This window comes from Oryctolagus cuniculus, chromosome 16 (genome assembly GCF_964237555.1).
Source record: "Oryctolagus cuniculus chromosome 16, mOryCun1.1, whole genome shotgun sequence".
In the NCBI taxonomy this organism is placed as follows: Eukaryota; Metazoa; Chordata; class Mammalia; order Lagomorpha; family Leporidae; genus Oryctolagus; species Oryctolagus cuniculus.
In genome coordinates this window covers 70,256,651-70,270,654 of record NC_091447.1, presented here as the reverse complement: position 1 = coordinate 70,270,654, position 14,004 = coordinate 70,256,651, and the positions used below count along the sequence as shown (strand labels likewise).

At 50.8% G+C, this 14,004-nt stretch overlaps 1 protein-coding gene across 1 annotated transcript; it reads right to left on the bottom strand.

The window, feature by feature from the left end:
- Positions 1-2,585: 2,585 nt before the first annotated feature.
- On the bottom strand, positions 2,586-5,979 carry LOC103347214 (female-specific lacrimal gland protein-like). The gene is made up of 7 exons (XM_008253694.4): positions 5,892-5,979; positions 5,610-5,749; positions 4,816-4,886; positions 4,133-4,243; positions 3,375-3,476; positions 3,085-3,120; positions 2,586-2,748 (listed from the first exon to the last, which is right to left on the bottom strand). Exons 1-6 carry the CDS (start codon positions 5,964-5,966, stop codon positions 3,104-3,106), a joined length of 516 nt encoding a protein of 171 aa, XP_008251916.2. The 5' UTR covers positions 5,967-5,979; the 3' UTR covers positions 2,586-2,748; positions 3,085-3,103.
- Between the last annotated feature and the right edge of the window lie 8,025 nt (positions 5,980-14,004).

Below are 14,004 nucleotides of genomic sequence, written 5' to 3'. Positions count from 1 at the left end.
ATGGAGCCCCAGGGGGCCCCGTGCACCTTCTGGGGACCCGGATGGAGCCCCTGGGGGCCCCGTGCACCTGCTGGGGACGCGGATGGAGCCCCTGGGGGCCCCGTGCCCCTTCTGGGGACCCGGACGCAGCCCCTGGGGACCCCGTGCATCTGCTGGAGGCCTGGATGGAGCCCCTGGGGCCCCGTGCACCTTCTGGGGACCCGGATGGAGCCCCTGGGGGCCCCGTGCATCTGCTGGAGGCCGGGATAGAGCCCCTGGGGGCCCCGTGCATCTGCTGGGGACCTGGATGGAGCCCCAGGGGGCCCCATGCCCCTTCTGGGGACCCGGATGGAGCCCCAGGGGGCCCCGTGCACCTTCTGGGGACCCGGATGCAGCCCCTGGGGGCCCCGTGCACCTTCTGGGGACCCGGATGGAGCCCCTGGGGGCCCCGTGCATCTGCTGGAGGCCTGGATGTAGCCCCTGGGGGCCCTGTGCATCTGCTGGAGGCCTGGATGGAACCACTGAGGGCCCTGTGCACCTTCTAGGGACCCGGATGGAGCCCCTGGGGGCCCCGTGCACCTTCTAGGGACCCGGATGGAGCCCCTGGGGGCCCCGTGCACCTGCTGGAGGCCTGGATGGAGCCCCTGGGCGCCCTGTGCACCTGCTGGAGGCCTGGATGGAGTGCTCCAGGCTCCTGACTCCAGCCTGGCCCCACCCCCTGGTTGTTGCTGTGGGCGTTGCAGGCATGAACCCTGTGGATGGCAGAGGGCGGAGGATGCTGTACTAGGACAGGGACTGGGTAGACAAGAGCCGCGATGCCAAAAAATTCTTTTAAAAAAGGGGCGGGGAGAGCTCTCAACCCAGGGGCAGGGCTCTCAGCCCAGGTTGGGGGGGGGTGTTCTGAGCTCAGTGGGCTCCCTCCTTCCTTCCCTGCACTTCTGGGTTCCTAAGTCACTTCTGGTCCACTTCCGTCCCTTTTATACCCATTTTTGGTACTTCTGGTCCACTTCTGAGTTCTTACAGTCACTGCAGGGTGTCTCTGGGGGTTTCTGGGGGTCCCAGGTGTCTCTGGGGGTTTCTGGGGGGTCCCTCATGGTCTCAGCATCTCTGGGGATCACTCGGGGTCCCTTGCATCTTTTGGTGTCCCACGGGTCTCAGGGGGTCCCAGGGGTCTCTGGGGATCTCTGGGTCTCTCAGCATCTCTGGGGGCCACTTGGGGTCCCTGTGTGTCTCTCAGAGTATCAGGGGGTCTCTGGGAGCTCTGGGGGGGTCTGTGAGGGTCTCAGGGGTTCTCTGGGTGTCTCAGGTTCTCTGGGGTCTCTGGGTGTCACTCAGTGTCTCTGGGGGTCCCAGGGGTCTCAGTGGGGACACCTGTCAACACCGATCACCCCTGCCCATCACTCAGAAACCTGTCACTCAGGAAAAACATTTTAATTCTCATACAAGTTTCTGTCAGTAGATCGGTCCTGGGTCTGAAAGGCAACTTTCCTTGACAGGGACGCCCTCGAGTTTCTGTCAGAGAAGTTTTGCCAGAATCCAATATGGCTGCCACTGCTGTCCAAAATAATTAAAAATAAATTCATTAAAAATTAATTTTAAAAATTCAAAGATTAATTTAAAATAAATTCAATTAAAATTCATTTAAAATTTTATTTAAAAAATTAAAAATTCATTAAAGAATTAGTGCGCCTCCTAGCGTTGCCTAGAAACTGGGTTAAGCCCAGAGGTCCGGGTTGTCTGTGGCTGTTGCCTAGCAACAGAGAGCTGGCCAGAGGCCCTGAGGGCGCCTGCATGGGTTGCCTAGCCATGTTCCCACGGTCCTGGCCGGAGGCTTCGGGGGTCCCAGGTGGACCGGAAATGGAGCTCCTGGGGCCCCTGGGCACCTGCTGGGAACCCGGATGAAGCCCTGTGCACCTGCTAGATACCCAGATGGAGCCCTGGAGACCCAGATCCAGGGGTGGGGGAGGGGCGGGGGTCTCCGCCCTTAGGGACACTCACTGGGGCTGGGCGATCCCTCCCTTCCCCCGAATCTGGGCTCCACAGCCCAGAGGTGCCAGGGCACCATGTTTTCCCACGGTTCCCGGATTGTCCCATGGTCCTGGCCTGGTGGCCACTGGGTTGTCCCAGCTTTGTTGAGGTCCCAGCTGGACCAGAAATGGAGCTCCTGGGAGCCATGAGCACGTGCTGGGGACACGGATGGAGCCCCTGGTGACCCAGATGGAGCCCTGGAGACCTGGATAGATCCCTAGGGACCTCTGGAGCCCCAGATAGATCCCTGGGGACCCGGATAGAGCTCCTGGGAGCCCTGTGCACCTGTTGGGGACCCGGATGGAGCCCCTGGTGGAAGCTCAGGGCCTAGAGATGGGGCGGGGTTATCATGATTGGCAGCCAGAAAGAGGCGGGACTATGGTGATTGACAGTCCTGATCCCCAAACCTGTGTCCCCACAAGGCGCAGGTGGTGGGGAAGACGGTGCTGGAGTAGGAGTCCCAGGGGTTTCTGGGAGCCAGAAGTGGGGTCCTGGCTTCTCCCAGGGGATTCTGGGAGCCAGATGTGGGGATCCAGCCATGGAACATTCCAGAAAGACCACAGAACCCACAGTCGTGTGCAATGCAGTTTATGGCGTAAGTGAGAGAGAGGAGCAGAGAGAGGGTGAGCTGGGGACAGAGGCTTCCAGGACATTCTAGAACATTCCAGAACATTCTGGAAGCTTCCAGTGGCGATTGCGTCCGAGGGGCAGGGAGACGTCGGTGAGAGTATCTCGGCTGTTCTGTTGCGGGGAGGGGGGAAACGGAGAAAAAAGGGATGTTTTGGAATGTTAAATAATGTTCAAGAACATTCCAGAGAATTCTAGAACATTCTGGAACAGTCTGCAACATGGCCACACCCACTGGGGCGACCGTGGCCGTGTTGGGAGCATCTAGAATATTCCAGGGAATTCTAGAATAATCTGGACAATCTAGAACATGGCCCCGCCCACTGGGGGGCAATTGTGGCCTTGGTGGGAACATCTAGGGCATTCCAGAACATTCTGGGATATTCCGGAATGTCCAGAATGCTCTCCTGGGGAGGCGCGGGGACCAGCTGGCACCATGGCTCTGCTCACCGGGGCCTCGGCATTGGTGTCACTGGGGACAGGTATCTGTCAGGGAGAGAGAGACACAGCTGAGTCAGCACAGGGTGGCCCATGGGCTGCACAGAACGTTCCGGAATTTTCTGGGACTCCCTGGAACATTCTGGATTTTTCTGGAGCCCCTTGGAACGTGCCAGCCATGCCCCCTCCACACAGCTCTCACATGCCGGCCCCGCCCCTGACTTATAGCCATGCCCACCATGGCCACGCCCCCACTCCCACCTGGCCATACCCCCTCCACCCCGGCCACACCCCAGGCTCACCCGTGCCGGCCACACGATCCACATTCTCCCTGGGGATCCCAGTCTTCTCCGTCAGCGCCGTGAACCGCGCCAGGTGCTCGTCACTCAGCTCCTGGTCCCAGGCTACAGGGAATGCTGACTGTATACACTCACCCTGTCTAGTTGGCGCCCACTGCATACCGCCAGGTTCAGTGTTGACTGTATACACTTACCCTGTCTAGTGGGTACCCACTGCTTAATGCCAGGGCAGCACAAGGTCAGCACCGACTGTATACATTCAGGGTGCCTCTGTCTAGTGTGCATCAGCTATATGCAGTCAGGGTGCCTCCATCTAGTTGGTGCCCTCAGTGTACCACTGGGGTTGGCGCCAACTGTATGCACCTAGGCTGCATACTGCTGGCCAGACCCACCTGGGGCAGCATGCGGTTGGTGCTGTCTACACTCAGGGTCAGGATGGCTCTGCTAGTGTGTGCTGACTGTATACAGTCAGGGTCATGATGGCTTTCTCTCTCCAGTATGCACCGGCTGTGAACAGTTGACCAAATGCACCCAGGATAGGATGGGGTCAGGATGGCTCTGCTTAGTAAGTGCTGACTGTATACATTCAGCAAAAACCATCTGGATATCTAGTAGGTGCTGACTGTATACACTCGCCCTGTCTGGGAGTGCCAATTGTATACGCTCACTTTATCTAGTGGGTGCCAAATGTATACAGTCGGGGGCAGGCTCTCTCTGTAGTGGGTACCGGCTGTATACACGCGTGTGTGTAGGGTGCTCACCGGCGGCAAGGGTGATGCGGCTGACGGTGCCATCAGCACCTACGTTCTGGCCGAGGAAGACAATGTGGCCGTTGTCCTGCTCCAGGAACTTGAAGTAGTTCTGGCCCTCAACTGTGGGGAAGAGGTGGGCATTTGGGGCATGCCAGGGCATGCTGGGACATTGTGGAACATTTCAGGGCATTATGGAGCATGCTGGGACATTCTGGGGCATGCTGGGACATCCCAGAAGCTTTATCTAGAACATTCCAGAACGTTGTGGTATTGTGTAGAACATTCTGGAACATCCTAGAATTATCTGGTGCAAAATTGGAAGATTCCGAAATGTTCTAGAACATTCCAGGAGATTCAGAAATGTTCTAGAACATTCCAGAAAAGCATCATGGACCATTTGTGGAAACATCTGGAAAATGCTAGAACACTCTGGGACATTTCTGGAAGACTGTGGAACATTCTAGAGCAAATCCGGGATATTCTGGGAATTTTCTGAAATATTCTGGGACATTCTGGAACATTGTAGAACATTCTAGAACATTCTGCAAAGCTCTCTTCCTGGAATATCACCTGAAGTCACCTGCGACCCCCCCAGGGCTGTGCACAGACAGTCCCACCCCCACCCCCTGCCCCTGCCCCATGGAATGTCCTGAAATTTTCTGGAACGTCCCAGAATCCCCCCCTGCACTCACAGTCAGTTGCGTAGACACCATCCGCGTTCCTCTGGGCCACAACTGTGTGCAGGGTGCAGACCCCGTTTTCCCTGGGTGGGGGGATGGGCCGGGAGGACAGTTCTGGGATCCATTACTCCTGCATGCCTGGTCTCTGGGCTCAACTGCTCCTGCCTGGCCTGCTCTCTGGGATAGATTGCTCCTGCCTGGCCCACCCACTCGATGGCTCTGGGATCAACTACTCATGAATGCCTGGTCTTTGGGATTGATTACTCCTGCCTGCCCTCTCTCTGGGCTCAGCTCATCTTCCTTGTGTCTCTGGGCTTGACTGCTCCCCCCTGGGCCATCTGCTCTCTGATTCTGGGCTCCACTGCTTTACCCGTCGCTCTCTCTGGGTTTGACTGCTCTCCCCTGACTCTCTGGGTTCGACTGCTCTTCCCTGGCTCTGTCTCTTGGCTTGACTGCTCCTGTCTGCTCTCTCTCTGGGCTTGGCTAGTCTTCCCTGTGTCTTTTGGATTGACTGTTCCCCCTGGGCCATATGCTCTGTGACTCTCGGCTCGACTGCTCTCCCCTGGCTCTCTCTGGATTCGATTGCTCCTATCTTCCCTGCTCTCTGACTCTGGACTCCACCGCTTCCCCATCTCTCCCTCTGCCTAGCCCGCCTGGCCCCACCCCTGCTCACTTGACATCTAAGCGGACTGTCAGCTCTCTGACTCTGGGCTCGACTGCTCTCCCGTCTCTGGGATCCACTGCTCCCCCCTTTGTCTCTGACTCTGGGCTCGGCTCGTCTCCCCTGGCCCCGCCCCCATGCTCACCTGACGAAGAAGGTGATCGTCAGTGCGTTGCAGCCCTCGTCACACTGAATGTTTCGAAGCAGCACCCGCAGGGGGCCGCCGTCCGCGGTCAGGGCGGGGTTGTCAGAGGCAATGGCGACGGTGCGCCAGGGCCCAGAGACCTGAAGAAATGAAGCAAATTGATGATGCGAATTAATGATGCGAATTAGTGATGCAAACGAATGATGCAAAGAAATGATGCGAACTAATGACGTGAACTAATGTGAATTAATGATGCGATTTAATGACGCAAATTAATAATACCTGGGTGGGGTCAACGTCGGCACAGGCCACGCCCACCACGAGGGCGAGGAGGAGAGCCTTCATCATCGTCCTCATCCTCGTCTTCGTCCTCGTCTTCGTCGTCTTTGAAGCCGTCTGGAGCCGACTGGGACCCGGCGTCTATTTATAATTGGGGCTGGGGGGGGGCGGGAGTAGGCGGGGCCGAGGTCGTGCAAACATTTGGGTTGCCGCCAGGGAAGGGAGGAGGTACCTGAATGCTCCTGGAGATTTCGTCATGGATTTTGTGGGGCTTGGAATTTTCCAGAACACCTGGTGGGTGTTTCCGGGGTCTTAGAATGTTCTAGAATTCTATGGAATTTTCTAGAATGTTCTTAAAACTTTTTAGAATAGTCTGGAATGTTCTGCAATGTTCATAGAATGCTCCAGAATGCCTGGTGAGTGTCCTCAGGGTCTTGGAATGTTTCTAGAACATCTGGGGAATATACTTAGGATTTTCTAGAAATTTCTAGAATGCTTTTAGAACTCTCCAGAATGCCTGGTGAGTGCCTGGGGGGGTCTTGGAATTCTCTAGAATGTTCTAGAAGGTTTGTGGAGTTTTCTAGAAATTTGTAGAATGTTCTAGAACATCACAAAGCGCCCAGTGAGCATCCTGGGGGGTCGAGTACCTCCCCTGATGGGCTGGAAATTTCCACAGCCCCCAGAGATGGGCACGTGATGTCCTGGGTTGGCCTTAGCCTCAGGCCCCCCTCCCACACTGTATGTGTGCACGTGGGTTGTGTGGCCTGTGTAAATGTCAGCTGGGCTGGGTGCGGTGCCAGGAGGCCCATCACACCCAGCCGGGGAATTTCCACTCAGACCTGCATCCCAGCATCCCCCCAGACTCACTTGGTGGCATTTTGGAGCATTCTAGAACATCCTAGAAAATTCTAGAACATTCGGGGAAAAGTCTGGACCAGCCTAGAACATTCTGGGACATTGTGGAACATTCTGGAACATCCCGGGAAATTCTAGCACGTTCTGGAGAGGAATGTTCCAGAGTTGTCCAGAATCCAGATTTTTCTGGCATCTTCTGTGCCTGGGCGCCCAGGCATGACCTCAAGTTCCATGGGGAGGTCACTCCAGGTCTCTGTGTCTCAGTGAAAAAACTGGCTCAGACCAGTTCCACAGCGTGAAATCCTTTAATCCGATTTCTCGCTCTACTTGCCCTGGGCTCAGGCTGGCTCCGGCCAGAACAAAGTGGCCAGGAGAAGCATGGGAGTGTGTGCCAGGACCTGCCTGAGACCACCTGGCACCAAATCTGGAAGATTGTATGGCATTTCTGGCTTCTGGAATTTTCTAGAATGTTCCAGGATGCTCTAGAACATAGCTTTTTTTTGGGGGGGGGGGGTCAGGAAATCAGGTTTTCTGACAGAAGTTGAAAAAAGGCCAAAGGTGAGTCTTTCATGAAAAAAATGCTTTAAAAAAATTTCTGGAATATTCCAGAATGTTGTAGAGTGTTCTTTCCGTCAAAAATCCATTTTTCTAACAAAAAAAGTCAATAAATGACAAGAAATGGCCTATGGAGAAACAACATGGAAGCAAATTTCTAGAACATCCTAGAATGTTCTAGAAAATTCTAGAATGATGTTTCTGTCAGGAAACCTGTTTTAGAACATTCTTTCAGTGAGAAGATCCATTTTTCTGACAGAAAAGTGTCAAAAACATGACCCAAAATGAGGTTTCCATGGAAAAAAAAAATTTTAAAAATTCCAGAATATTCTGGAAGGTTCTTTATGTAAGAAAACCTCTTTTACTGACAGAAAAAATCTAAAAACATGAGAAAAATGGCCTAGGGATCTACAATCAACACACAAAAGCAATTTCTAGAACTTTCCAGAGCATTCTAGAAACATTCTTTCTTAAAACCTGTATTTCTGACCAAAAAAGGTAAAAAAATAATCGCCCAAAAATGATGTTTCCATGAAAGAAATCTTAAAAAAAAAATCCAGAATGTTCCAGAATGTTCTTTTAGTTAGGGAACCCCTGTTTCTGACAGAAAAAGTTTAAAAAAAAAATGAGAAAAACTGGCCTAGGGAATATCAAAAAGAAATCAATTTCTAGAACATTCTTGAATATTCTTTCAGTCAGAAAGCCCATTTTTGTGACAGGAAAAGGTCAAAAAAAGATAAAAATCTGTTTCCCCAGAAAACAAATCCTCAAAAAATTTCCAGAATATTGTAGATTGTTTTAGAAGGTTCCAGAATGTTTCTTTCTGTTAAAAAACCTGTTTTTCTGACAGAAATTTTTTAAAAAGGTCAAAAAACAGCCTAGGGACAAACAACATGCAAGCGACTTCTAGAAACAATCCAGAACTTTCTAGAACATTTTTTCAGTCAGAAAACATGTTTTTCTTACAGAAAAAAAGGTGAAAAAATGAGCGAAAATAAGGTTTCCATTAAAAAAAAATCTTAAAAAAAACCAGAATGTTCCAGAATTTTCTAGAATTTTTTTTTCAGTCTGAAAACCTGTTTTCTGACAAAAAAGGTTTTAAAAAATGAGAAAAAATGGCCTAGGGGCCAATAATCAACATGGAAGCAATTGCTAGAACACTCCAGAACATTCTAGAATATTTTTTCAGTCAGAAAATCCGTTGCTTTGACAGAAAAAGGTCAAAAAGCAACAAAAAAAATGAGCTTTCCATGAAAAAAATATAAAAAAAAAATTCCAGAATGTTTTGTCACCCCCAGAATCTGCCCCAGGAGCTCCACCCGGGCCCGCCCCCGCGAGCTCCCAGCAGCTTCCCGGGTCCCAGGCCAACTCCGCGAGCTGCGTCTGGGTCCCACAGGGGCTCCATCCGGGTCCGCAACACCTTCCTGGGGACCCGTTCACCTGCCAGAGGAGACCCGGATGGAGCCGCTCTGCACCTGCTGGAGACCTGGATGCAGCCCCCAGAGCCCTGCTGGTGCTGTGGTGCACGCCGGGAGTTGGCTATGGGGCGGAGTCAGGACCCGTGTACACTGGGGCTGTTTTCGGGGGGTCGCTGTGCCCCCACCCGGCGCCCCCGGCGTCCCTGGCCACACCCCAGCTCACTCTGGGCGTGCAGCCCCGTGCTCAGCAGCAACAACAGCAGCCCCAGGTGCACGGCGCGTGGCCATGGCGGGGCGGTGCCTGGGGGACACTGCACATGCGCAAAATCCGTGAGTCATAATGGGCATGAGCTAAAATGGCCCAGGTTCACAATGTGCATGCGTCAAATTGCCCAGGGTCACAGTGTGCATGTGCGCTGGGTATGTTTCCTACTGCACATGCGCCTCATTCCTGGCCATGGCGGCCATTTTACATTGTGCATGCGTCGAAATGTCCGAGATCACGCTGCGCATGCACACTGGGCGGATTGCTTGCGCACAGTTCCTAAACATGGGCACAGGGTTCACAGTGCGCATGCTGTAGAATCATGGGAAAATATAAACTAGCCTGTGGGTAATGAACAACTGTAGTTAAAAATGTGAAAATGTTGTAAACTGCGAATTTTATGCACAATATGAGACAAAATGGTCACAGAGGTATTCAGTAGCTTACATATATAAGGATCCTTTGGAAAAACAACAGTGATAAAGTGGCACCATTGCTGAGAACTCATGGGCGGTTAGAATTGGCATGTGGATTTCTATTTTGGGGTCTGTTGATTTCAGTAGAAGGTAGTTGCTTCATTTTCAGGTCTTTCACTAGAATGTCTAACACCAAGTCTCTCTCTGAGTTAGTTACTGCTTTTTTCTTTAAAGATATTATTTACGTATCTGAAAGAGTTAGGCAGAATTAGAGAGAAAGGGGGAGAGAGAGAGAGCGAGAGCAAGCGAATGAGAATTTGTTTTTCATCCACTGGTTCACTCTCCAGATGGCTGCAACAGCTGGAGCTGGGCTGATCCAAACCCAGGAATTAGAAACAACTTCTAGATCTCCCACGTGAGTGCAGTGGCCCAAGGACTTGGGCCATCATCAGCTTTCCCAGGCCATAGCAGAGAGCTGCATTGGAAGTGGAGCATCCAGGACTCAACCCAGCACCCATATCAGATGCTGGCACTGTAGGCGGCAGCTTTATCTGCTACACCACAGGGCTTTTCCCTGAGTTACTACTTTTGAGGTCGGTAGGCTTGTGTGCATAACTTTTCTACTGGTCAGTAGGTAAAAGGACTCAGTGAAAATCCAAGTTAAATCAAAAAAGAACCCAATAAAGTCGTCAAGGGAATATGCATATGTTGATGTTGAATTTTCATAGGCCACTGAGAGATGGAGACTTGTCTCAAAAGCTACATTCATGTGACTTTGCACATGTGCAGGAAGAGTTGGGTTAGCTCACATGGACTTGTAGGAATCAGAATACACAGGTGAGTCAAAGTTCTTCAGAACCTGGGAGACCTGTTTGCCTCTTCAGAGTTGCAGTCCTGCACCCTGTGCATTTGACAGGGTGGCACAAGTGACACACCAACATTTCAAAGGCCCTGGGGGAGGGGGGAATCCCTTGATTCCAGTTGGAATCATCATGGAATATTGAATTGTAAAATTTTTTTGATTATAGATGTTTCTGATTTCTTCCAGACAAAACATCAGAAAAGCCCCTAAGAATGTTCCCAGACCAATCACTCTTCATTCCCCATGGAACAGGAAGAAGATGTACACAAGACTGATAGGCCCAAGGGCTGGGGCAGTCCTGCTTTTTCACTCCTCCTGCCTTCTCAGTTTTTACCTTGACCTTCTGCTCAAACTTAGGATCTTCTCCAGAGTGATCATAGTTTTGTTCATGTACTAGTAGAGCTGGGAATGTCTGTCACAAGAGAGGGAATGTGGTAGACTGGGGGTGTTGGGGGGAGCTCAGGCTACTGTGATCCAAAACTTTACTGTTGGCCCTTTCTGCAACAGGAGAGGTAGGAATGGAGTCTCTCCTTTCAACCATCTCCTCCACCATGCAGGCAGGGAAGGTCATGGGTACTTGCATGTTTCTCTGCCCTAAGGACTCACTGGAGTCTTTCAATTACCCCTTTTTTTTTTCTCTTTATTTTTCTTAAGATTTATTTATTTAAGCCAGTGCTGCGGCTCAATAGGCTAATCCTCTGCCTTGTGGCACTGGCACACCGGGTTCTAGTTCTGGTCAGGGCACCGGATTCTGTCCCGGTTGCCCCTCTTCCAGGCCAGCTCTCTGTTGTGGCCAGGGAGTGCAGTGGAGCATGGCCCAAGTGCTTGGGCCCTGCACCCCATGGGAGACCAGGAGAAGCACCTGGCTCCTGCCTTCGGATCAGCGTGGTGTGCCAGCTGCAGTGTGCCGGCCATGGCGGCCATTGGAGGGTGAACCAATGGCAAAAGGAAGACCTTTCTCTCTGTTGCTCTCTCACTGTCCACTTGCCTGTAAAAAAAAGTATTTATTTATTTATTTATTTGAGACAGTTAGAGAGAGGCAGAGGCTGAGAGAGAGAGAGAGAGGGAGAAAGTTCCTCCATCCACCAGTTCACTCCCCAATTGGCCACAATGGCTGGAGCCAGGCCAGAAGCCAAGAGTCAGGAGCTTCTTCCGGGTCTCCTGCATGGGTGCACATGCCCAAGGAATTGGGCTATTTTCTACTGCCTTCCCAGGACATAGCAGAGAGTTGGATCAAAAGTGGAGCAGCCAGGATCAGAAGTGGTGCCCATATCAGATGTCGGCACTGCAGGTGGCCGCTTTATCCACTATTGCACAGTGACATGCACCTTTTGAAGATTTTATTTATTTGAGTGGCAGAGTTAGAGTTAGAGATGGAGAGAAAGAGGATCCATCCACTGGTTCACTCCCTAAATGGCTGCAACAGCCAGTCACGCTCTGATATCTCTGTTCTTGCTAAACCATAAGCTCTACCAATAACATCCACTCCGTTAAAAAAAGATAATCACACCAGAGGCACAGGTGTCAGCATAGGGACAGGAGACTTGAAGAAGCAAGGTACATGTGGCCCTCCAAAAATCACAATGGTTCTCCAGAATTAGATCCTGAAGTAAGGGAAATCCATGGAATGTCAGAAATAGAATTCAAAAGAAAGATTGTCAGAAAACTCAATGCAATGCAAGAGCATACAGATAGGTTAAAGAAATGAAGAAATCAATAAATGGCATAATGAAAATATCACTAAGTAGATAGAAATCATTAAGGAGAACCAGGTAGAAATTTTAGAGATGAAATCTTCAATCAGTGAAATTAAAAATACAATTGAGACCTTTAACAGCAGAAGAGACCAAGTGGAGGAAAGAGTTTCAGACTTTGAGGACAAGACAACTCAATCAAACAAAAATAAACAGGAAAGAATTTTAAAAGTCTATACGAAATTTGGAATACCATTATATTCAAATTACAGGTATACATGAAGGAAAAGAGAAGAGGCATTGAGAACCTGCTAAAGAAAATAATAGTTGAGGGGGATTTCACTGTGGCATAGTGGGTTAAGCTGCCGCCTGCAGTGCCAGCATCCCATATGGGTGCTGGCTTGAGAGCTGGCTGCTCCATTTCCAATCCTGCTCCCTGCTAATGCACTTGGGAAAGCAGTGGAGGATGGCCCAAGTCCTTGGGCCCATACAGCCACATGGGAGACCAAGAGGAAGCTCCTGGCTGCTGGCTTCAGACTGGCGCAGCTGCAGATATTGTGGCCATTTGGGGGAGTGAACCAACAGGCAGAAGCTTCTCTATCTGTGCCTCTGCCTCTCCATCTCTGTAATTCTGCCTTTCATATAAATAAATCTGTAAAAAAGTAGTTGAGGATTTCCTAGGTCTTGAAAGAGACATGTACATCCAGATACAAGAAGATCAAAGGACCCCAAAAGCAGACTTAACCTTAACTATTGTTGAGGTTTTTAATCCCCAGAAGAGGAAAGTTTTTTTTTAAGATTTATTTATTGGCCAGCGCCGTGGCTCAATAGGCTAATCCTCCACCTAGCAGCGCCGGCACACCGGGTTCTAGTCCCGGTCGGGGCGCCAGATTCTGTCCTGGTTGCCCCTCTTCCAGGCCAGCTCTCTGCCGTGGCCCAGGAAGGCAGTGGAGGATGGCCCAAGTGCTTGGGCCCTCCACCCCATGGGAGACCAGGAGAAGCAACTGGCTCCTGCCTTTGGATCAGCGTGATGCGCCGGCTGCAGTGCACCAGCCGTGGCGGCCATTGGAGGGTGAACCAACGGCAAAAGGGAGACCTTTCTCTCTGTCTCTCTCTCACACTATCCACTCTGCCTGTCAAAAAATTTATTTATTTATTTGAAAGTATAATTACACCCTGAGAGAAGAGAGGCATGGGGGAGGGTGGACCAAGGACTTGGGCCATCCTCTACTGCTTTCCCAGGCCATAGCAGAGAGCTGGATCAGAATTAGAGCAGCTGGAATTTAAACCACCGCTCATATGGGATGCAGGCACTACAGGCTGGGGCTTTAAACCACTGAACCACAGTGCCAGTCCTTGAAGGAAAACTTTAAGTACAATCTCCCCTCCCAAAAAAATGTCAGTGATTCACTGAGAATCCATGGATTCATGTAGCCTTGGTAACCATATTCTCCTGATTCTCTCAGTTAGTTTAGCACCACCCATTTCCTTTTGCTTAGTGTCTCAATTTCTGATGTCATAATACAGAGGCGTCTTTTGCTGTTATTTTTACTTCTTTCCTACTCTTGATTTGAGATCCAGAGAGTAGCACATAGGAAACCAGAACCCATCCACTGGTTTACTTCTCAATTATTGCCAACAGTGTATTATTTTTTCTTACATATTTATTTGAGAATCAGCGACCGAGAGAGAGAGAGAGAAAAGACAGAGAAACATGAGAGAGAGAGGGAGGGAGGGAGAGGGAGAGGGAGAAGGAGAGGGAGAGGGAGAGGGAGAGGGAGAAGGAATTAGTTCTCATTTACTGGTGCAGTCCTCAGATTTAGGCAACACAATGCCTTTGCCTGGCTGAAAGCACGAGTTAGGAGTTCAGTCTCTGTAACTAGTAAGAAACCAGTGCCTATGACTTTCCAGCTAATAAGCATTGAAAGAAGTAACGAATACATAAATGGATGTCTAAAAAGAAGCCAGGTGTGTAGTAGAACCCAGGATGCTGTGGAGGAAATGGGCTTTTTCCCTCTTACTATTTGCTGAACTCTTAGTGTAGGGTTAAT

Excerpts from the sequence above, each read along its gene's own strand:
- LOC103347214 (XM_008253694.4), bottom strand. The coding sequence starts at position 5,966 with ATGAGGACGATGATGAAGGCTCTCCTCCTCGCCCTCGTGGTGGGCGTG. Across the intron at positions 4,887-5,609 it reads ACGATCACCTTCTTCGTCAG|GGAAAACGGGGTCTGCACCC; the intron begins GTGAGCATGGGG and ends CCCCCCACCCAG. Across the intron at positions 4,244-4,815 it reads TGGTGTCTACGCAACTGACT|TTGAGGGCCAGAACTACTTC; the intron begins GTGAGTGCAGGG and ends TCTTCCCCACAG.